Genomic DNA, 24,742 nt, shown 5'->3' with positions numbered 1-24,742 from the left:
TCGGACGTCCCACCGGCCTCATTATTCCTGCCAGCAAGGCTGCTTTGTGGGCCACCCTAGGAAGGAGGTTTCATCATCCTCCAAGTAGCCTGAGCCGGGCACTCCCTGCAGCAGAGATGATGCTTCCCCCATGTGTGTTTTCTGTTGTTTGTTTCACTTGCCCTGGTTTTGGTGCCATAACTGGGAGGATCTTGTTTCTACTTTTTAACAGACTGTTGGCTTCACACGTAGCTTGAGGAAAACAGTGGCAGCTGCCTAAACACACACCAGATACTAAATTCACAGGAGGCAGCTCGACAGAAAAGTCAGTGCTGGCAGCCAGAAGGAGGGGACACGGTGGGTTTTGTCAGGCTCTGTGGTACTTGCACATGCCTTGAGGGTCCTGGGGGATCCAAGACCAGAGATGCTGACGGGACAGGGAAGTTGGTCCGGGGCGCTCAGGCATTGGCCGCCTGTGGTTCCCAGGGTACCCACCCCTTCATTCATTCGTTCGTTCGTACTTACTGAGTGCTCCCATGGTCCATGTACTGGCCCAGAAGCTGGGGAGAGAGAAGGTAAAGTCTCTCTTTCATGCGTTTTCCTGTCTAGCGGGAGAGGAGACACACTAAACAAAGAAACCAACAAATAAACGTCATTTTGGAGGGAGTAAGAAGACCCATGAAAGATAGTAACATGGGTTGAGCCCCTGGGGACCGATTGGAACGGGGTGAGAGCTACTTTGGCTGGAGTGGCCATGAGGTCAGCACCTGCCTTGATACATACATCTCTTCTCCAGAGTCCCTACCACCACTCAACAGTAAATGCATTCTGTTTTCTCCCACTGGAAGGGAAGCCCCATGATGGTGGGAACTGTGTTTTGTTCACCGTGGGAACTGTGTTTTGTTCACCGTGGTTTTTCTAGTGCCTGGAACAGGATTAGGCATGTAGTAGGTGCTCAGTGAGCTTTGCTGGATGCAATGCGAAGAAGCCAACCCCGTGAAGCTCTGGGGAGAGGAGAGCAAGCTGAGCATCTCTGAGGTGGACTAAGCAGGGCTGTGTGGTCCAGGTGTGGTACAAGCTGGGTGGGTGAAATCGAGTGAGTCCAAGTAGACGTGGGGCAGATCAGATTCCAGCCTCTGCCATATTGAGAAGTTTAGATTTTATTCTAACGGCACAGAGGAGCCATCGGAGGGTTCTGAGTTTTCTGGGACTGTTGTAAAAGGTCACCTCAAGTGTATGGGCTAACACAGCACAGATTTATTATCTTAGCGCTCTGGAGGCCACAAGTCCACAGGGAGTCTCACGGGGCTAAGATCAAGGGGTCTGCGGAACTGTGACCCTTCTGGAGGCTCCAGGGGCAAATCCGTTTTCTTGCCTTTTTGGGCTTCTAGAGGCTGCACAGACTCCTTGGCTTGTGGCACCTTCCTCCATCTTCACAGCCAGCAACTACGACTTGAGTCCTTCTCATGAGGCATCATCTTGACCCTCCTGTCCTTCCTCGTCCTGCCACTTGGAAGGACCCTGTGGATTTCACTGCGCTTGTCCAGACATCCTGGGAGCATCTTCCTGTCTTAGAGTCAGATGGTTATCAACCTTCACTCTACCCGCAGCCTGAATTCCCCTTCTGCCTGCACCATGTTCACAGATCCCGGGATTAGGATATGGCTTTTAGGCCCTGATCTGAGGTTTCCCATGTAGAGATCATTCTGAGTCTGCATGGGCTGGGTGGCTCGCCGTCCCGCCACACACGCTGGTGCTCCTGCCCAAGGTGACTGGGGATGGAAGAGAAGGGACAGGTTTGGGGTCTCTTTGGGAATCAGATTCTGCAGTAGCCTTGCAGGGGTTCAGGCAGAAGCTGTCATTTCAAACAGCTTTAGCCTGTCCTCGTGACGTGTGTTACCAACTCCTGGAGAGTAGGTCTGATGCTTTACAGCAGGGGTTTTCAAGGGGGGTCCTGGGCTGGCAGCAGCAGCACCCCATCACCCTGCAGCTTGTTAGAAATGCGCGTGCTCCACCCTGCCCCCCAGACTCCGGGCGAGGGGTGGCAATCCCATGGGCGGATACCACGGTCAGAACCTGTGAGGCAGCCAAGGTCTGTTCTAACACCCGGAGCCTGGGGTTCTGCTGTGCCCGTGATCTCAGGCAGCAGGCCGGCGGGGTGGCCTTTGAGAAAGTCGGGAGGCCCTTTCTTACCTTTCCTCCAAGACTGCACTGCATGGATCTCAGGGATGGAGACAGGCTCCCTGGACAGAAGCTCTCTGTGGTGAGATTAAAGGAGTCCCTGGGCCCCTGACTTTTTATGCAAACGTCTGCTAAATGGGCACAGGCATGTCCCTTAGGAAAGATGTCCTTAGTACTTAGCAGCGTCCCCAAAAGACCCAGGACCCCGTAAAAGGATTAAGTAGCTCCATTCTGTATGCTGGATGTGAGGAAGGAGCATGAATAGCATGTATTGAACCTGTCCTGGACACAGGACTCTGTTTTAACCATTTTATTTACACTGACATATTTACTACTTCAGGAGGAAGGCGTTATCCTTACCACTGTCCCCATTTTACAGATAAGGCAACTGAGGCACAAAGAGATGAAATGCCTTGCTCTAGGCCAGACAGCTGCTAAGGGGTGGAGACAGGATCCGTGCCTAGGCAGCCAGGCTTCAGCGCCTGGGTTCGCAGCCCCGAGCTGCACTCTAGACCCGGGTGGGCTGACTTGACCGTGGCCCTTGGGACCGGCCCCACCATCTGCTTGTAGGGCCTGTAGCTGAGAATTGTGTCTACATTTTTAAATGATTGCATTTGAAATGGTTATATAAGTACTTACGTAATGTCCTTGATTTTGCCTCTTGGTCTAAAATACCTGCCGTCTACGAATGCCTGCTATCTGGACCTTTAAGAAAAATTTGCTGCTGGTGCCTTTCTCTGCCTCCCTCCCTCTTCCTGTCACTGTCACTCCCACTCTCACTGTCACTCTGTCTGTCTCTCTCTCTCTCTGGAGAAGCTGTGTACACACGACACAGACTCTTCCCTCCAGGGAGAGAGGGAGCTGGTGCTTTCAAGAACTCTGGTGGGGTGATTTCTATAAACTGCTGCAGCAGACCCTGGGGAGAAGGTGGTTGCCTTTCCCATTTCAATTGATGAAGAAACTGAGGCTCATGAAGGTAGAGTCTCTTGTCCAATGGCCAGGTTCACAAGCTAGGATTTCAACTCCAAAGCACACTTCTTTCTCAACCTCATGTTCCTCCTGAGATCCAAAGGAGTTTATATTCCAGTTTGACAAACAGGACTTGAGCACGAGAGAGCCTGGCCTCAGGGCATCAGAGAGGACCACAGTGCCTGGACAGACTGTGGGTAGGACAGATAGTCGGGGAAGAGGAAGGGCCACTGCTGGCCAGACATGGCAAGGAAGACTTCCTGGAGGAGGCGAGGCAAGAGCAAGTGATATTCAAACTGCCTTACACAGCAAGGGAACTTACGTGCTGTGGCTCAGAGCTGCATGGCAGTTTCTGACCTCAAGTGTAGAAGGCTCAAGGTGCATCAACAATGTCATTAGGAGTCTGCAGGTAATGGAAACCTGAAAATGGGTGGTTCAGACAAATTGGAGGCTTTATTTTTCTTACAAAAAAAAAGTCCTGAGAAACTTCTTGTCCTGACAGACAGCCTCTCAGCAGCATTACTATAAAATTGATCCCCACTTGATCCAGGAAATGACCGGACAAGAAAACCCCCTCAGCCTGTGACATTGAACAAAGTCCCTCTTCTGAAATGTCCCCAAACTTCTCCCATGCCCCCTCCAGCCAACCAAGGACTGTCAAACGGACCAAAGATCGATTGGAGGGTCTCCGCCAATTCAAATTTCCCAACTTCATACAACTCTTGTCAATCAGACATGGTCACAGCGGTCCCTCCTTTTACTTTTTAAAATTGCCTCTCCTTCCTAAGACCCTCGAACCCCTGCTGAAAGGAGGCTGACAGTGGATGGGTTTCCTTACCATGAGTCTAGGAATCAGCAGCCTTTCTTGTCTTGGAATTAGTTTTGTCTTCGATGGTCCAAAGTTTGGTGGCCCAGGTTGGTATGATGCTTCAAGGCGCCAAGAGGGACCCAGACACTGCTGGTGTCATTAAGCCCAGCCCATGAGAGCTCAGCCTCTTGAAGACAGGAGTATCAAGGAATCTGTGGACTTATTTATTATTCAAAACACCACAGGCAGGGAAGGTAGCATTTCACAAGGACTTTTAATAACACAGGGAGGGGAAAATAAAGGTTTAGCAGAAAAATAAAGCAATAGATACACCTGTGCAACTTGGATTAAACTTCCACATGGGTACCAGGGATGCTCACAAAGAAATCGTCTGGTCAGCCCAGCGTCTGCTGACCCCCATCTGCTCCTAGGATGAAGCTGAGGCATGTTGGATGCACAAGTATTTATGTGAAACTCACTACTTTCCATCTCCTTTGAGGTTGGATATTAGAAGAAATAACAAAGAAGGGACTTCCCTGGCAGTCCAGTGGTTAAGACTTTGCCTTCCAATACTGTGGGTGTGGGTTTGATCCCGGGTTGGGGAGCTAAGATCCCACATGCCTCGCGGCCAAAATACCAAAACATAAAACAAAAGCAATATTGTAACAAATTCAATAAAGACTTTAAAAATGGTCCACATCAAAAAAATCTTAAAAAAAAGAAATCGCAAGGAAAGGGGGGGCAGTAATTCTACCTTTAAATGATGCACCTGTTGAGAAGTCACACACAGAACTATTTATACATCTACTTTGCTGTGTCAGTCGGCCAAATCAGATCATTGCAGCCCTGTTGCCAAGGGAAGCTGTCTTGAAACAACATTTTAATTGCACAAGTAATGTGTGAATACACGCTCTCATTTTATAAAAGAAAAGACAACACCCAGTAAAGCTAAGATATGTGTGACCCTCCAAAAGATCTCATCTCCCTTTAGATTAATAATCACTTTTGTAAGTGTGATATTATCATGAAAAACTTCTCCTAAACATTTGTATGTATGTATAGATAGAAGATAGAATAGTGTGTTTCAGTTTGTTTTTATTTTAACATAATTATTATGTGAAGTGTATTAATGTATGTTAATTTTTATAAATCTCAATATTGATACAGTTATTATTGATGTACATATTTTAATATTTTATGATACTTGCGTGTAACTGTGTGATAATGCTAATTGTCTACACAGTATTCGTTCTTGTAGCCTAGTAGTTGGGGCATCTCTGCCCCTCCCCCACGGTAGAGGCTATTTCTCTCCCCACGCCCCGTCCCCTTCTCCCAGCACCCCTGCTTTCTGGAGAGCATGGTTTGCTGTTCCTTCCTTTTCAGCTTACGGCTTTTGTCATGGGGCAGAGACGGAAGGGTCTGGGTGGGGCTTCCCTAACGGCTTTCTAATATACTCCAACTTTTTTATTGAAGTACAGTTGATTTACAGTGTTTCAGGTGTACAGCAAAGTGATTCAGTTATATATATATATATACACGTGTATATTTCTATTCCTTTTCAGAGTCTTTTCCATTATGGGTTATTACAAGATATGGAATATAGTTCCCTGTGCTATACAGTAGGTCCTTGTTGCTTCTCTCTTTTATATATAGTCGTGTGTAGCTGTTAATCCTACATTCCCAATTTTTCCCTCCCTACCCCTTTCCCCTAGTAACCGTAAGTTTGTTTTCTGTGTCTTGTACATGTCCTTTTACTTTTTAAATTTTTATTGGAGTACAGTTGATTTACAATGTTGTGTTAGTTTCAGGTATACAGCAAAGTGAATCAGTTATACATATACATTTATGCACTCTTTTTTAGATTCTTTTCCCATATAGGCCATTACAGAGTATTGAGTAGAGTTCCCTGTGCTCTACAGTAGGTCCTTATTAGTTACCTATTTTATATAGAGTAGTGTGTCTATGTCAATCCCAATCTCCCAATTTATCCCTCCCCCACCCCTTACCCCCTGGTAACCATAAGATTGTTTTCTACATCTGTGATTCTACTTCCGTTTTGTAGATAAGTTCATTTTGTACATGCCTTTTTAAGTTTGTGAGTTTCCAAAGGAAGGTGCCTCTTTCTGGAACAATTGCAAACTTAGCCTTCAACGCCAAGGTCCAGCTGTATACCCTGGCAGAAGGCAAGAAGGGTGCCCACATTCTATAAAACATTCAAAAGCAACAACAAAACTGAGTGAAAGTTGGTCTGCCTTCCTTATCACTGTGGGCCGGCAGTCGGAAACTTCAAGGGTGGTAAAATGTGACGCCCTCGCCCTGCAACATCACTGTCTCGTGCAAACACCTCCTCCAGAGTATGGGTCCAGGGTGCCTGCCTCACTTTCCTTCCCAGCCTGGCCAATTCCGAAGCACCATCTCATCACAGGACCACCTTCTACTTGTAAACAGTTACTAAGGCACACATCTCAGCTATTGTATCACATTGGCATCCTTATTTCTACCCATCGTCATTCTTCCCTTCTGTGGCCAGTCTTCTCTCCTGGGCTTAGAGTCCTATGAGCTTGATCACCATAGTTTATTTATCTACACATTATTCCTGACAGAAGCCAGGCAGCGCAAGACACACCAAAGATTCCCAGTTAATATTTATTGAATGAAGAGCATTCCTCATAATGTCCCCCAGTTGGAGTGTTTTTTTTTTTTTGAGATTAATGTTAAGACCAAGATCGAAGGCTTGCCCCTGCAATATTAAATAAGAACAGTTGTAAGCTCAGCGGCCTCATCAATCAAAAACAGGAAATTGAGGATCAGTTAGTTCAAAGTGATGGGAAGTGCATCTCAGACGGGCTTAAGCTATGAACGGAAACACCCAGAGACCCTCTGACTTTAGGCATGGCTGGATTTAGGGGCTCCAGCTCTTGACTCTTCTTTCCTCAATGTTAACTTGATTTTCTAGCTGGAATCCAGCATCTCTAGACCAGCACAGTCATAGATGGTAATAGTCCTCTTGCTGTTATTTTTACCAAGCTGGCGCTCTATAGGAAAAACATCACTGGAAGAGAGAGATGTGAACTTAAAGAAAGCATATGGGGCTTCCCTGGTGGCGCAGTGGTTGAGAGTCATCCTGCCAATGCAGGGGACACAGGTTCGTGCCCCAGTCCGGGAAGGTCCCACATGCCACGGAGCGGCTGGGCCCATGAGCCATGGCCGCTGAGCCTGTGCGTCCGGAGCCTGTGCTCCCCAACGGGAGAGGCCACAACAGTGAGAGGCCCGTGTACCACAAAAAAAAAAAAAAAAGAAAGAAAGCATATGTCCTGAAGCAGGTGAGCACATGGGTCCTGAGTTCAAATCCTGATTCTAGTACTCTTAGCTAGGTGATGCTTGGGTAGGTTACATCACCTCTTTGAACCTCAGTCTCCTTGTGTGTAAAAGGGGATCATAAGAGTACTTAACATAAAGGGCTGTTCCAAGTTTAAAGGACTGAGATGCAGTACCTGGACCTACAGGTTGTTGATGGTCGGTGTTGGCTATGTTCATCCTTCTGTATCCATAATGCAGGTTTTCTGAGGCTAATGTTTCACCTTCCATCTAAGGGACCTTTTCCCCCTTGAGTGTTCAGAATTCTCCCCTCTCAATTCTCCATCCTTTGTGGAAAACTCTGTTTCAGTGTCTTCTTTCACGATATGAAGAGTTAAAAGCTATATATAATGAAAGAGAAAACGCTTTCATCTTCTGATGGATTCTTTCCTCTTTTTTGTTTACTCAACCATCAGGAAAGCATTTTCTACTTTGTAGCCTAAGACTCTTCATTAATATAATCATCTGAAATACTGGTGTAACCAAACAAAACTACAGATGCTAACCAGCGGGCAAATGAAACTCATATGTTGGGGGAAAAATGAGGATGACTCAGTGGGTTACAGAAGGGTTTTTTTTAATTATCTGTAATTAGTGGGAAAGAAAATATGTGGACTCTATTAAAAATAAGCTCTTTATTTTTTAGGGGGAAAACCATCATAAAGAACAGGAATGCTGTTCCCTTTTATTTACATGAATTGAGATAATTGGGACTCTCAGGATAAATAATACCACCATCTGTGATAAATAGATGCTTCTCTCTTTGAATAGATACAGCAGAACATTCCCAAACCAACCATATGCTATGTGAACATCAAATGCAGTTATTTAAATTCTGCTGTAAATGCTTACATTATGCAACTCCAAATCTCTCCCGATGTTGGAATCCAATCTTTTTTTTTTTTTTCTTGCATCCTTTTCCAAACTGTCTTGGAGGCATCGTAAGAGACATGTTTACATTTGGATCAATGAATAAACCTGGTATCTCTGTCAGATTGTAAAGAGCCTGAAGGAAACACCAAGAAAGTCCTCATCTGCATGAAACACAACTCTTAGAAAGGCTTCGCCTATATCAGAGATCAGCAAACAGTGGCTCACAGGCAGATCCAGCCACCACTGCGTTTGGATGACCTGTGAACTAAGAATGCTCTTACATTTTTAAATGGTTGGAAAAAAAGCATATTTTAAAGAAGAAGAATGTTTCTGACGTCATAATTCTATGAAGTTCCAATTTCAGTGTCCATAAATAAAGTTTTATTGGAGCACGGCCACAACCGTGTTTACATTGGTCTCTGGCTGCCCTTTTGGCATAACAGAAGGGTTGAGTAGTTGAAACAGAGTGTATTTAGCCCATTAAGCATAAAATATTTACTATGTGGGCCTTGACAGAAAAAGTGTCTTGATCCCTTCTTTCTATGACCTGTGAAGCCAAATCACCTCAGTGGATGAAGTCAATCTGTGTCATCTTAGAAGCTTTCCGCTGGAAGTAAGAGAAAACCCGTGTGCCTTATTCTCATAATAGGAAGGGCAGTGGAGAGGCAAGACTGAGGGTGTGTGTATTCAGTCGACCCCCCCTTTGGTGTCAAGACCCAGGATCCGGCCACTGTACCTCCCCCATCCTGGCTTTGTCTCGGTATTTCACTCAGTTTCAGGGTGGGTGACAGTATTAGTGGGGTAAACTGGTCTTTCCCTTGCCTCTGGGAAGAAAGGCGTTTGCTGCCACGGTTCTCTTAGCGGGGAGGGCTTCTCTCCCAGGAGTCCCAGCAAACCTCCCCTTGTAGCTCCTGGGCCCAAAGTGTCCGAGGGCATGGTTTCCCAACCTCAGTGCCATTGACCTTCGGGGCCAGCGAATTCTGAGCTGTGGAGCTGTCCTGCACATGGAAAGCACTGAGAAGCATCCCTGGCATCCATCCACTAGAGGCTGGTAGCATCCTAACCCCCCAACCATGGCAGTGGAACTGTTTCCATGTAAGTGAAATCATACAGTATGTGTCTTTCACCATCTGATTTATTTCACTTAGCATGATACTCTCGAGATCCAACTGTGTTGTCTCAAATGGCAAGATTTCATCTTTTTTATGGATGAGTAGTATTCCCTTATATGTAGGTATCTAGATAGATAGAAACATCTAGAGATACACAGGTACATAGATATCTACATAGACGTCAATATCTATCTTTATAGATAGATGTATAGATACCACATCTTCTTTATCCATTTACCCACTGATGGGCACTTAGGTTGTTTCCATGTCTTGGCTATTGTAAACAGTGCCACCATGAACATAGGGGTGCAGATGTCTTTTCAAATTAGTGTTTCTGTATTCTTTGGATAAATACCCGGAAGTAGGATAGCTGGATCATATAGCAGCTCTATTCTTAATTTTTTGAGGACTCTCCACACTGTCTTCCATGGTGGATGCAGCAGTTTACATTCCCACCAACCAAGCAACATGAAATCAGAATAAGTGAACAGACCAAACCAAACTAAAACAAGTACATAGATACAGAGGACAGAGTAGTGGTTACCGGGGGAGAGGGGGCTACATGGATCAAGGGGATTGACTGTGTGCTGATGGATGGAAACCAGTTTTCAGTGGTGAGCATGTTGTAGTGTATACAGAAGTAAAAATACAATGTTGTACACATGAAACTTACATCAGTGTTACCCCAATTAGAAAAATACATTTAAAAAATTAAAAATTTAAAAAAACAGCTACCTCAAGAAAAGAATTGTTTCCAGACATTTCCAGATGGCCCCCAGGTGGCATAATTGCCCCTATGTGGGAACCACGGGTTTGGGCCTGTGCAGAATTGAACCAGTTCCTGGAAACAGATCTGGAATTACCCTGTGTGGTTTAAACCAGGGATTGGCAAACATCAGACCATGGGCCAAATCCAGCCCACCATCTATTTTTGTGTGGCCCACAGGCTGAGTCAGGGTGATGTAAACATGTAAGAATGTTAAAAAGTAAAAATGTAAATGGTTACATTTAAAATAGCTATATAAGTACCTTTGTAATATTGATTTTGCTTCTAAGGCTGCAAAGCCTAAGGTGTTTATTATATGGCTCTTTAAGAAAATAATGTGCCAACCTGTGGATTAGACCAGTGGTTCTCAACCCTTGGCTTTATAGATCATAAAATTAAATTCATAATCTTGTAAACTGTCTATATACATAATTAAAAACAAATCAGTGTAGTGCCCTGTACTAGAGATGAAAAACATGACGAAAGTAATAGATAGGAAAATAACATTTTAATATGTGTACATATAGGGAAGGTCAAATGAAGTCGTCAGATACTTGCCCATGTATTTAGCATCAGCATGGATGTGACAGCCACACATGCAGGCTGGTATAGCTCTTTCGGCAACTTGGATTTCACAGAGAGATAGGGCATTGCTCATGTAATTTGCCAAAAGGGTAAACAAGTTTTTAGTAAAGTTTCATGAAATCAAAGTACAATCTGGATTTCTCTGGTGGAGCAGTGGTTAAGAATCCGCCTGCCAATGCAGGGGACACGAGTTCAAGCCCTGGTCCGGGAAGATCCCACATGCTGTGGGGCAACTAAGCCCGTGTGCCACAACTACTGAGCCCGCGAGCCACAACTACTGAGCGTATGTGCCGCAACTACTGAACCCCGTGCGCCTAGAGCCCGTGCTCCGCAACAAGAGAAGCCACCGCAATGAGAAGCACACACACCGCAACGAAGAGTAGCTCCCACTCGCCACAACTAGAGAAAGCCCACGTGCAGCAACGAAGACCCAACGCAGCCATAAATAAATAAGTACAATCTGCACCCCAGTAGTTGCAATACTGGCAAATGCACAGGTTCCACTGTTGCCCCTCCTGGAATTTTTAGTGGAGATAGGTTCTTGGCTTGGGTCGTCCTAATAGGTTTCTCACCTTTGTGAGTGTCCAGTGGGACAGTCAGAAGTCACACGGGGCCTGGGCAATTATTTGTTGCCTGGGACCATCTCAGGCCTTGCAGGGCATCTAGCAGAGCTGGACCCCGCTCTCTGACCGTCAGCGGTCTTCTTCCCTCTAGTCACTGTGATAACCAGCTCTACCTCTGTGAACGCCCCGAACGCCATCTCTGGTCGGCTGAACAATACCGCCGTCTGCCCCCATAAAGATGTCTGTTTCTCAGTTGTCAGAGCCTGTGAATGTGTGACCTTCCGTGGCAAGAGGGACTTAGCAGATGTGATTCAGTTGAACATTTTGAGATGAGGAGATGGTCCTGGATCACCCAGATGGGCTGATGTAACCACAAAGGTCCTTATAAGATGGAGGCCGGAGGTCAGAGGGAAGAGAAGCTGCTGGCTTTGAAGAGAGAGGAAGGAAGCGGCCAGGAGCCAAGGAACGCAGGCGCCTCTAACAAATGGAAAAGGCTCAGAAACTGATTGTCCCCTGAAGCCCCCTGGGGGATCGCAACCCTGCCGACCCCTTCATGGTAGACTTCTGACCTCCAGAACTGTAAATAAATATTTTTTGCTGTTGATTTACACTGCTAAGCTTGTGGTAATGTGTTACAGCGGCAATAGGAAACTAATATGTACATCGTCTCTCGGGGGAGCTCTGTCTTGAGCCAGTCGGAGCCCCTCGTGGACCTGGGGTCTGAGCCACATTGCAGGGACGGAGGGAGAGGGATCGGCCTTGTGGGCCGTTTGCCAAGATCAAGCCATTTGCCAATTGCAGCCCAGTTAAAAACTGCGTTTTAGATTTAGAACTTTGCCTAGCAAATATTTCCCTCTGTGCCTACCCAAGGCACTATTCTCATGCTGATAAAGACTGAGAGTCTGGGTGTTTTAGAGAGTTTGTCTTTGAAAGGCATGTCTCCTTTGCTCTACTTCCAGGAGACTGAGCAGTGCCTGAGAGTGACTATGGACTTTAACCAGAGAACGGGGTGGTGGGGATACCCCCCCATGGCCTCCAAGGGGAATATAAGTACCTGCTCCTTTAAAGGAGAGTTTTACTGTTTCGAAATTGCAAACCACACTATGTAATTTCAGCAGAGGATATTGGGGGGAGGTTTGTTCAGAAGAGGCATTGAAATCAAATAATCCATTTATCAAAAAGGTGCCTTTTGTTTCAAGAAAAAAAGTAACAATGCGCCATATTTATCAGAGAGAGACATTTTGTGTCTGGCGAATGTTAATAAATCACAAATGGTGGGGAGAGAGAAGAAAAAACCTTCCAAGTGCTCCGGCCGGCTTGTGTTTCAAGTAAGCTACGATGACTTGGAAGGAAAGTCCAATCAGGGTTTTCCTTGAGGCTTGTGGGGAAAGGCAGGCTTCTGTGTCGTAGGTTTCTGATATCATACAGGTAAACTGGAGATGTCGGAACAGGCCATTGAAGTTATAAAAAGAGCCCACCTCTCTTGATTTCAGATTTCTTTTCTCACATGGCTGTCACCCAATTTTTTTTTTTTTACGAATTATGGTTATCACCTATTTTTTTCATGTTGCTGTAGCCTGAAAACCTTTTTACTATAACTTATCAACAGGATTGAAATAATGGTAATGGCCATAATAACAGGAACAGAAACTTCTCCCCAATTATTAGGCATGTTCTAGGTATTGGGTACTTTCTTTATTGCTCTAAGGGAATTGGTTTTGATATGATTCCCACTTTAAAGATGAAGATTCTCAAACTCAAAAGTTTAAGGTATTTGCAAAAAAAACAAAAACTTACCTAATACGTTGGGGACAGGGGTTCATTTTTGGATGGGGTCTGGCTTTGGGAGTGCTCTTACCCACTGGGCTGGAGAGGGTTTGGTTACAGTCCTTTCTCCTGTCTCTCTGGCACCTGTGACAAACCTCTGAACACCTGCTGTGAATCGAGCTAGATCAGGGTTTCTCATCCTTGGCACTACCGGCGTTTTGGACTGGACGTTTCTTTGTGGCGGGGGGCTGTCCCGTGCATTGTAGGATGTTCTCAGCATCGCTAGTCTCACCCCACTAGGTGACAGTAACACCCAGCTGTGAAAATCACACATGTCTCCTGTGGACGTTGCCAGGCATCTCCAGGGTGCAAAGTCACCCTCAGTTGAGAACCTCTGATACGCTTTAGGAAGGACCTTTGCACATCCTAAAACAGCACGACTTTTGCCTCTGGATTAGTCCAGCGAGGTTTGTTTGTCGCTTATTTAACTGACAAGCAAACCGGGACCTGGCATTTTCACCAAAGTACCACATGAGCATCCATCGCTTACCACATTCAGGGCAACAGTGGGCCCCGGCCCCGCTTTCTAGACCAACTTCCCCACTCCTCACACACCCAGCTCCTGAGCTTTCCCTCCACGGACCCTTTCCTGGTGCTGTGCCCCGCCCCCCCCCACCCAAGGATCCTTCCCCTATTCCAGTCACCCTCCTGAGATCCAACCCATCCTTCATGTCACAGCTCAGAGAGAATTAATGCTAAAGAATCCATCTCGGTCAACACATCCCAAAGCGAGCATCGCAGTGGAGGTGGCACATGATGTTCGCTGAAGGGTCATTTCCCCTGGTGTTGTTCTGTCTGGGTGCTAAGTGGCATGGACACCTCCTGCGTCCACTATCGACACCTCCTGCGTCCACTATCTCAGAATCTCAAAAACTCAATTTCCGGCAGCCAGCTTTGCAGTAGAGTTCTCTGATGAACGGCCGATGGAGGACACGATATCCCAACACTGACAGGCAACCACAGATAAAGAAAATGGATAAACAGGAAGGGAGACAGCAAATGAACGTGCTGTCAGCTGGGAGGCCAGATGCAGAGGGGCAGCTGTCAGCTTCTCTCCTCTTCCCCTCTCCACGTCCGTAGGCAATCAGCATCGGACTTTTCCAGGGGTATTGTTTCAGATGGGTAAAAATTACTCAATAATCCTGTCTTTCTGGGAGACGCTGCTATGAGTGGATGAACCAGAATTAGAGGGTGGGTATCTGTCTGTGTTTCACTAGGTCACGGCAACCGTGGAATGGTTTCCTTGCAATCAGCAGATAGAGCGTCAGGAGAGAAATACCACAACGGCTGGTAACCACCACGGGTCCCTTAATCTGCTAGATGAGGGCTCCCCAAAATGTGAGATGAGCTTGGGAGATCCACATGGTGTCACAACATGTGACTGTGCAGACAGGCCTTGCACAGCTCCAGGGGGGCCATTTTCATGAGTGTCTATGAGGTTGGGTATTGCAGGTACACCTACAAGGTGGGAAACCACCTGAGTCTTACCAATGAGAAAGTGATTCCCTTTTCAGTTCTGTCTGAATTAGTCTAATTCCCTCGAGGAGGAGGAAGTCTCATGTTGGTGTCACTGTATTTGTTTAGTTTCTTACCCTTGGTAATCTCTTGATATTTATTAGTTACCCCATCAGGTGTTGCTGCATAAAAAACCACCTCCAAATTTAGAGACCTAGTTCACTTTTCATTTCTCATGAGTCTAGGGGTGACCGATCTTGGCTGAACTTGGCTAATTTTGGCTGGGCTCTCTCACCTGTTTGGGGGTGGCTGCAGGCTCTGGGTTGGCTGATTTGGGATGGCCTCCACTAGAATAACTCTGCTTTCCTTCACATGGTCTCTGCAGAAATTCAAAAGAGAGTTAGTGGAAACCTGAGCTTGGAATTGGCACATCGCCACTTCCGCCATATTCTGCTGACCACAGCAAATTCAAGGCCAACCTAGATTCAAGGAGTGGGGAAATAGACTCCTAATTTTGAAGGGAAAATTGCAAAGTCACACACAAAAGGTGTAGAAAGAGGAGGATAATGGGAGCCATTTTGTAATTGCTCTACAACAGGTAGTATTAGATCCTATATAATGAAATCTGTCTACCTGTGCACCCATCCATCCATCCGTCCAACATCCATCCAACCATTGAGCCATCCATCCGTCCAAACATCCATCCAACCATTGAGCCATCCATCCGTCCAAACATCCATCCAACCATTGAGCCATCCATCCATCCAAACATCCATCCAACCATTGATCCATCCATCCATCCATCCGTCCAAACATCCATCCAACCATTGATCCATCCATCCGTCCAAACATCCATCCAACCATTGATCCATCCATCCATCCAAACGTTCATCCAACCGTTGATCCATCCATCCATCCATCCATCCATCCAAACATCCATCCAACCATTGATCCACCCATCCATCCAAACATTCATCCAACCGTTGATCCATCCATCCATCCATCCAAACATTCATCCAACCATTGACCCATCCATCCATCCAAACATCCATCCAACCATTGATCCATCCATCCATACATACATACATCAAACATCCATCCAACCATTGATCCACCCATCCATCCAAACATTCATCCAACCGTTGATCCACCCCTCCATCCATACATACATCCAAACATCCATCCAACCATTGATCCATCCATCCATCCAAACATCCATCCAACCATTGATCCATCCATCCATCCATCCAAACATCCATCCAACCATCGATCCACCCATCCATCCAAACATTCATCCAACCGTTGATCCACCCCTCCATCCATACATACATCCAAACATCCATCCAACCATTGATCCATCCATCCATCCAAACATCCATCCAACCATTGATCCATCCATCCATACATACATACATCAAACATCCATCCAACCATTGATCCACCCATCCATCCAAACATTCATCCAACCGTTGATCCACCCCTCCATCCATACATACATCCAAACATCCATCCAACCATTGATCCATCCATCCATCCAAACATCCATCCAACCATTGATCCATCCATCCATCCAAACATCCATCCAACCATTGATCCACCCATCCATCCATACATACATCCAACCGTTGATCCATCCATCCATCCAACCATTGATCCACCCATCCATCCAAACATTCATCCAACTGTTGATCCATACAGACTTCCATCCAAACATCCATCCAACCATTGATCCACCCATCCATCCAAACACTCATCCAATCGTTGATCCATACATACATACATCCAAACATTCATCCAACCATTGACCCATCCATCCAACCATTGATCCATCCATCCATCCGTCCAAACATCCAAACATCCATCCAACCATTGATCCACCCATCCATCCAAACATCCATCCAACCATTGATCCATCCATCCATCCATCCAAACATCCAAACATCCATCCAACCATCGATCCACCCATCCATCCAAACATCCATCCAACCATTGATCCACCCATCCATCCAAACATCCATCCAACCATTGATCCACCCATCCATCCAAACATTCATCCAACTGTTGATCCATACATACTTCCATCCAAACATCCATCCAACCATTGATCCACCCATCCATCCAAACATTCATCCAACTGTTGATCCATACAGACTTCCATCCAAACATCCATCCAACCATTGATCCATCCACCCATCCATCCATCCATCCAAACATTGATCCATCCATCCATCCATACATACATCCAAACATCCATCCGACCATTGATCCACCCATCCATCCAAACATTCATCCAACTGTTGATCCATACAGACTTCCATCCAAACATCTATCCAACCATTGATCCACCCATCCATCCAAACACTCATCCAACCGTTGATCCATACATACATACATCCAAACATTCATCCAACCATTGACCCATCCAGCCAGCCATTGATCCATCCTTCCATCCCTCCATCCATCCCTCCCTCCCTCCCTCCCTCCATCCATCCAATCATCCAGCCAGCCATTTATCTATAGAAACTGAAACTGTCCAAGAAGGTAAGAACTTGCCCGAGATCACATGGGTATTGAGTAGATCAACTCTACATCTCTATAGCAAAACATCATGTCTTTAACCACTGTACTAGATCCCACTCCCTTCTTTACAATGTCTGTCTCTTCTTGGCTCGAGTTAAATCTCTCATGAACTGAAAAACTTCAGAACTAGGTTCAGCAGGAAGGTATGAGCTAGAGGCGCTTTTTGTTCCACACGAAAGATAAAGAGGGAGTTAAATGATGGAAGAATCCTCAGAGAGGAGATAAGAGGACAGCAAGCCCACTTCCGCTTTATCTTATTGAAAATAAACTCAGCATTTGCTTCAAAGCAAAAGGTTCACTTTTAGGATTTTTTGAAAAGTAAAAAGACCAAAAAAAAGGAGAAAAAAGGAATTTGTATGTGCAAGAAGAGTGAAGAATGATAAGAAAGCGTGTTGACAAGCTTCCCTGTTGTGGAATTCACCCTGCACAGACGGGCCTTAGAATCCTACCTCTGTTCCTTCAGAGAGGCCTTGGCCCACTCTCTTTTCCAAACAACGAGTCTCTCAATCTCTACCCTTCAAGGTTTAAAAGCTTTTTTGGAGAGGGATGAATACCTCAGAATAAAAGCGTTAAATGTAGTAATGAGTCCATTGGGTTTGACACAATTCTACAAGTTGCTTAAAGAGTCAGTGATTACCCATTCTCTAGTAGGTCTGTGTCTTTATTCCCGTCTTGCCCCTAGGTTCTTCATGACCTTTTTTTTTTTCTTAGATTCCATATATATGTGTTAGCATATGGTATTTGTTTTTCTCTTTCTGACTGACTTCACTCTGTATGACAGACTCTAGGTCCATCTACCTCACTACAAATATCTCAATTTCGTTTCTTTTTATGGCTGAGTCATAGTCCATTGTATATATGTGCCACATGTTCTTTATCCATTCATCCGATGATGGACACTTAGGTTGCTTCCATGTTCCGGCTATTGTAAATAGAGCTTCAGTGAACATTTTGGTACGTGACTCTTTTTGAATTATGGTTTTCTCAGGGTATATGCCCAGTAGTGGGATGGCTGGGTCGTATGGTAATTCTATTTTTAGTTTTTTAAGGAACCTCCATACTGTTCTCCATAGCGGCTGTATCAATTTACATTCCCACCAACAGTGCAAGAGTGTTCCCTTTTCTCCACACCCTCTCCATCATTTATTGTTTCTAGATTTTTTGATGATGGCCATTCTGACTAGTGTGAGATGATATCTCATTGTAGTTTTGATTTGCATTTCTCTAATGATTAATGATGTTGAGCATCCTTTCATGTGTTTGTTGGCAATCTGTATATCTTCTTTGGAGAAATATCTATTTAGATCTTCTACCCATTTTTGGATTGGGTCATTTGTTTTTTTGTTATTGAGCTGCATGAGCTGCTTGTAAATCTTGGAGATTAATCCTTTGTCAGTGTGACGAAGTGAGAGAGTGGCATGGACATATATACACTACCAAACGTAAAATAGATAGCTAGTGGGAAGCAGTCGCATAGCACAGGGAGATCAGCTCGGTGCTTTGTGACCACCTAGAGGGGTGGGATATGGAAGGTGGGAGGGAGGGAGACGCAAGAGGGAAGAGATATGGGAACGTATGTATATGTATAACTGATTCACTTTGTTGTAAAGCAGAAACTAACACACCATTGTAAAGCAATTATACTCCAATAAAGATGTTTAAAAAAAAAAAAGAGTCAATGATTTTCTTTAAACACATAGAGCCAGAACCTTTTCTAGAATGTTATGCAGGGCCTTCTGAGAGTGTTTTAATCTGGTCCTGAAATGAGTGGGTTAAAAGGGAAGCAGCAAAATATCCCTAAAGAGAGAGGCACAAAGTACCCGTGTTACCGGTGACCTCAGAACAACGCCTCTGGGCGAAGAACAAAGGAGAAAGCTATTTCTTTGAAAAGCCATCGTGACAACCTAAGGCCGTTCAGCTGCCGCACCAAAGGCAGCTTTGATCTGCTAGCCAGCGCCCCGGCCGGAAGAGGATTAGGGGAAGTTCCAGAGGAGAGAGGCATGGGGTAGCCCCATAGGCTGGATGGGCTGTGCTGGCTGCAGTTAGAAGCAGGGACAGCAGGGGAGGTTGGAGCATCAGGGGAGAGGAATGCCCGTGTTCGCTCTCAGTATATGAATGGGGGCTTATGTGGGTTTTCTGGTCTGGTTCTGAAAGACGAGGCGCAGGCGATGGTCTTTCCTGGGCTTTGCAAAGTTAGCAGTTGGGGCGCAGTAACCTCTTGTGCCCTGGGTGAGCAGCGAGTCCCCAGCAATGGAAGTATCAACCCACGGGGAAGCTTTAGAGGGCAACCTTCAGTCAGCAAGGAGGCAGCTGGTTGTACTGCTAATGATGTGGGTGATGGACAGAGAAAGACAGGAAGATGGGAGTGATGTGCTGCTTTTCCCTGGCTCAGTGTTGAACCTCCAGCCTCCAGTGTACATTGACTTACCCGGCTGGAGATTCTAACTGGTGCTTTTCAACTCAGATGCTCCTGAGGGTCCAGCAGGAAGTGTTACTGAGCAAGGTGGTTTGCTGGGTCTGTTCTCTTACTGTTGCCGGGTGGGCAGACAGCCTACATGCTGCCACTCCTCGCATGTTTGTAGAGAAGCTGGAAACCCAGATACTCCCCAGTTTTTAAAAAAGGTTCCCATTCATAGCCATCTTTTAAAATACCGTGGGCCAAACAGAACCCACCTGCAGGCTGAGTTGAGCGCCGTAAGTGAGCAGTTTGCAATGGCTCCCAGCTTGCTGTTTTTCTTTCGACTTTATGATATTTTTGGCTATGAGCAAGATCTTGTAAAATTTTTACACAGGCACGTTTATCATTGTTTAATTGCATTCGGCGTTTGAGTCATCGTTAGCTTTCCCTAGACCCAGGTTAGAGAGGAAATCACATTTTCATTCAGTAGTGAAAAAACGTCATTGTTTTACATCTAGATCACTGATGCACTTGAAGTTCATTCTTGTGTATGGTGTGAGGTACGGCCCTAATTGTATCATTTTGCCAAACGGCTGGCCGGTTGCCCTAGTACCATTTAAAGTCTGTCTCTGCCTCATGATTTGTGGTGCCACCTTTAAAACATACGAAATGTCTAGAGGTACAGGGGCTTATTTATGAGCTGTTCTCTCCCACTGGTCTGGTTTTCTCTTCATGTACCAGTGTCATTAAAAATGTTTGAAACTCATTAATAAATACACCCACTTTACACTCCTACACTTGCCAGCATTAGATCAGGCTCCATAAAATTGCCACCGTTCAACAATTCTTAATGGACAAAAATCTCCCTTTCATAGGTTTCGACCTAATACACGCAGGTAATTTTCGGAGCATGTAGTCATTTACTGGCTGATCCCCGAAGGAACATGAAAATCCTAGCCAAGTGGACTGCGGAATGTTTACCCTCGTTTCTAAATTGCTCGTCAATTACCCCTCGTTCCTAAGTGACCTCTAAGGAGCCCAGAATAACCCCATCTTTGTCTTTTCTTTTTTTTCTTTCCCCCCTGCAGTGATCGAGGGCCGTGGGGTCACAGACAACATCCAGAGGTTTTCCTCGCTGCCCCCTTATCTGCCCGTGACCTACCACGTGCTCAGAGCGGAGACCTCCTTCTTCCTGAAGGAGACCAACCAGGACTTGACACGCAACTCCAGCCTGCAGTCCCGAGTCGAGTCCTTCTTCCCCTACAAAGCCAGGCGGCCCCCGATCTTAAATGCCAGCTATGGGCCTTTTTCGGTGGAAAAGGTCGTGCCCCCAGACCTGATGTCGACGCCAGACTTTTTGGGTGCCACCGACAAGGTTAATTTCAACTGGAAGCTGAAAGCACACATCCTGCGGGACAAGGTCTCCCTGAGCCGGCCCCGCGTGCAGGTGCTGTTCCACGTGGTGGGCAGGGACTGGGACGACGCCGGCCCCTTGCAGAGGCTGCCCTGCCTGCGGGTGTTCGCCTTCCGGGAGACACGGGAGGTGAGGAGCAGCTGCCGGCTGCAGGGGGCCCTGGGGCTGTGCGTGGCGCAGCTGGAGCTCCCGGCCGCCTGGTTCGGGCCCCCCACGGTGGTGGCCGGGAGGAAGAAGTCGCCCGAGCCCCCCGAGGGCAGCCCCGTGGAGCTCTACTACGCCCTGCAGCCCGGGGACGAGCGCGGAGACTGTGCCGGCGGCGACGTCCGGAAGGGCAATGCCATCCGCCCCGGGAAGGACGGGCTGGAGGAGAGCACGTCCCACCTGCAGAGGATCGGCGCCGTCGGCCTCTACCGGGCCCAGGACAGCGCCCAGCTCAACGAGTTGCGCCTGGATGGCAACGTGGCCGTCTGGCTGCCCTCCCGGCCGGCCAAGCAAGGAGACGTAGTCACTGCCTATGTCACCGTGGCCAGCAATTCCAGCGTGGACTTCTTCATCTTGAGGTAGGTGCCCACTGTAGTCTGGGGCGCGCCTACGGTGACGCCGGATGGGAAGGTGGGGTGCAGATTTGAGAAGATTCCATCTTCACCGCCTTCAGGGACGCTCCGGCTTCAAAGTAGAAGCCAAATTCTGCACCCGGCCACAGGCTTTCAGCAGCTTCGCTGTATATTAGGGGGTGGGAGAAAGAGGGCCGGAACTGCACCCCTAAGAAACAAGACTAACTTAACCACTGTCTTCTGACCTTGCATTTCCTTTGAATTGGCAGAGGGATATGACTTCTTTTAAGCTTCAGATTGTTTTATACATGTACAAATACTTGGTTGCATGGCAAAGTATATGTTCAGGGGGCCCAAGAAAAGACATAGGCATATCTCAATCTCTGCTATCTCATTTGGGGTGTAAACGTGAAAAAAAAAAAAAAAGAAGCCAAGGATAGTATCTTTTTTTTTTTTTTTTTTTTTTTGGTGAGGTTAAATTTTTCCAGTTAGCGGTGGGAAAACCCCAGTTTGTGAGTACAGTTTAGCAATGATTCAGGGAGTCTGCCCAACAGAAGATTCTTTAGCAGAGGTATTCCATCTCATAAAAAAAGAAAAAAGAAAACTAAATTGAAACAACTACAGAACAACCCACCTACCATCACCTCTGTTGGTTCAGCAGATCACCCCAAACTTATAATGGGCTCTTTCCCTGCACAGTGATTCTAAGGTTCAGATCAGGAACGCCTGTTATCTGAGGATAACTAATAATGGGGGGCAAGCCACCTGAAGCAAATCCTCTTAAAATGTGGCCCAGGATTTCATTAAAATGAAAAACTATTTGCTTGAGGTTTGTTTAAAAGATAAGGATGATAAATAGCAGGTTTTTGTCTGGTATCATTAAAAAGGACTTAGGTTGTAATTGCAGCTGTGCTTTGGTTCTTTTTAGAATAAGAAATTAATCACATGTTGCTTGAGTTGCTTGGGAAAATATTCGCAAACTAAAATGATGGCATCTTATAGCATGTTTCATTTTGGTTTAAATTGTGTTGTCGGATAATAAGAATGGTCCATTTTCAAGGGTTTTAATACGTTTCTTGAGGCATTTCTTAGTCCTTTGGATTCGAATAATTCTCTTCTGAAGTGTCTGTCTAGTCGTCATCCTTATGATGTTTTCTTTCAAGTTTTAAGTGGACTGGTTTTACCAGATCCTTCTTTGACAGTGGTTTGGGATTTGATCAAGGGCTTTACAGCATCACTTTCAGTGGCGTTAGGCAGTCCTGCATCTTCTACAAAATATAAACTGTGCCCTGTGGGAAAAATTCCCATCGTATTTGCACTGATGGATGGTCAGCCTGGTGCCTGCTGCCTTTGGGGTGGGGGCGAGGATAAACTCAGTGTCTTAATGCAAGCGTCAGCCTTATAACTGCAGGGCCAGGATAGCAGATATTGAGATAGAAGGATCCAGGTTTGCTTCCTCCTGCCTTGGATGGGGAAAGACACTGATCTGGAAGGTTTGAGTTTCATTTCCACTGAGTCTGTTAACACCCTGGTCTCATGTCCTTCTATTGTAAAATAAATATATCAATCCCGAGCTTTGGAAAAGAGGGACAGAAGAGGGAATCAATCGTACTGCTAACAAGTTTTAAGATTCCAGAGTCATAAGTATCTTCCCACTTGTACTTATCCTTAGCTTCCCTCTTCAGCACAGCAGGCTTGAGGGGTGAGTCTGCTTGAGCCACTGGGTCCCCACGTGTAAGATGCGGGGCCTTCTGCTGCAGGTGGGACACTCAGACCTGGTTCACTGGAGAGGAGAAGCTGTTTTCTGTATTTTTCATCACAAAGGTGAGCATGATGTGGGAGAACACAGGTCCTGCAACCAGCTGGCCTCAATGCTGGTCTGCTTCCTGGCTTGGTGACTGTAGGCATGCCACCCCATCTCCATGTGCCTTAGTTTCCTAATTCAGATGAGATGCTGGTACCTACTGCCATAGGGACGGGAAGATTCAGTGGGCTAGTATTTATTTGTGAGATGCTTACAACAGTATCTGGCACATAAAAGTGCTTCTATGAAGGGTTGTTTTTGAACATCCATCAAAACTTCAATAAGCATTGAATTCTATTTGAGCAGTGAAAGGATATTGTGCTTTGCATAAAACAACAGCTACCAGGTCTGTTCTGAAAGCTGTATTGATTCTCACTTCACCATGCTTTTGTTTAAAGAGAAAAAAAATTGCTTTATAATGACAAGAGCTTTGGGAGCCCGGAGGGTTGGAACGACATGGATGTTGCTTGATGCCGGGCAGGGCAATAGCCCTATCTCTGCCTTCCTGATCTCTCCACCCACGGATCAGAGTCCTGGGGAGAGAGAGGAGGTGGAGGAGAAACAGAGTCAAGAATGGCTCCAAGACATTGGGCGTGAAGGATGCAGCTGCCCTGATTGGTATGGAGAGGCTGTGGGTAAAGTAGGTGTTCCCTTTCCAGATAACGTATCTCATTTTAAATTAATTTTAATTTATAAATTCATTATTCTAAGGAAAAAAATATTCAGTAAGAAAACACAAAAAGATGTACACAGATGTGGCAAAATAGTGAGGTTTGCATGAGGCTTACTGAAGTCTGGGAAACACCACTTTCTTCCTAGTAAAAGTAGCAGCTCGTGGAAATCCACCTTTATCTAACTGTCTCCAGTGATGGTCACTGGTTCAGTCAATTACAGGAGAAATCCATCTGGCCCATCACTGGAACCCAGCTGCGAAATTCATGGGGGTCTTTTTTGGGGGGGGAGGGACTTTGCTACACCCCTCCTGACTGTGAAATCCAAAGACATTCTCCACTGCCTCCTTGGAAGATGGCTTTGCCGACAAGGCTATGATGCTTGAAGACAACCCAAACTTCTTGGGAATTTTTATAGGGCCAATAACATACATGGACACTTGGCCTAAGCCTCCTTTCTGAGATCGTTTTCACAAATGATACTCTCTTCCACAGGCTCGAGGAAGCAGCCTGCATTTCGTTAGCTATGTCATGCGTTTAATTCAAAGGCGATCCCTGCTTTATGATCAGATTGGTTCCTGAGACTCAGTCAAGGTGTGGAGGTTGAAGCTTTGTTTCCTGTGGATATAACGTTATTTTAGAAACCTATTTTGGAAAAATAGAAACATAAAATAATGGCCAACGTAAAGGAAAATACCTAACTGGATATGTTTTACGGATACTTCTAAGTAGGTCAGTTCCATGGGTATCAGTCCTTGTCCCCTGGGATACGGCTTAGCACATATTGGGTTGGCCAAAAGGTTCATTCGGATTTTTCCAGAAGGTGTTAATGGGAAAACCCAG

At 45.9% G+C, this 24,742-nt stretch overlaps 1 protein-coding gene across 1 annotated transcript in view; it reads left to right on the top strand.

Annotated features, from left to right (window-relative positions):
* The window catches only part of TMEM132C (transmembrane protein 132C), a gene marked incomplete at its 5' end in the record, with an annotated part of 383,597 nt that overhangs the window by 110,619 nt on the left and 248,236 nt on the right, over positions 1 to 24,742 (top strand). The window contains one exon of the mRNA XM_082641029.1: positions 20,542 to 21,430. Within this exon, the coding sequence (XP_082497155.1) occupies positions 20,542 to 21,430 (889 nt within the window). The remainder of the gene's footprint in view (positions 1 to 20,541; positions 21,431 to 24,742) is intronic.

Source organism: Mesoplodon mirus, assembly GCF_964341445.2.
Source record: "Mesoplodon mirus genome assembly, chromosome: 13".
Taxonomy (NCBI): domain Eukaryota; kingdom Metazoa; phylum Chordata; class Mammalia; order Artiodactyla; family Ziphiidae; genus Mesoplodon; species Mesoplodon mirus.
Note: the sequence above shows the minus strand (reverse complement) of the source record. Positions and strands in the feature narration are given on the sequence as shown.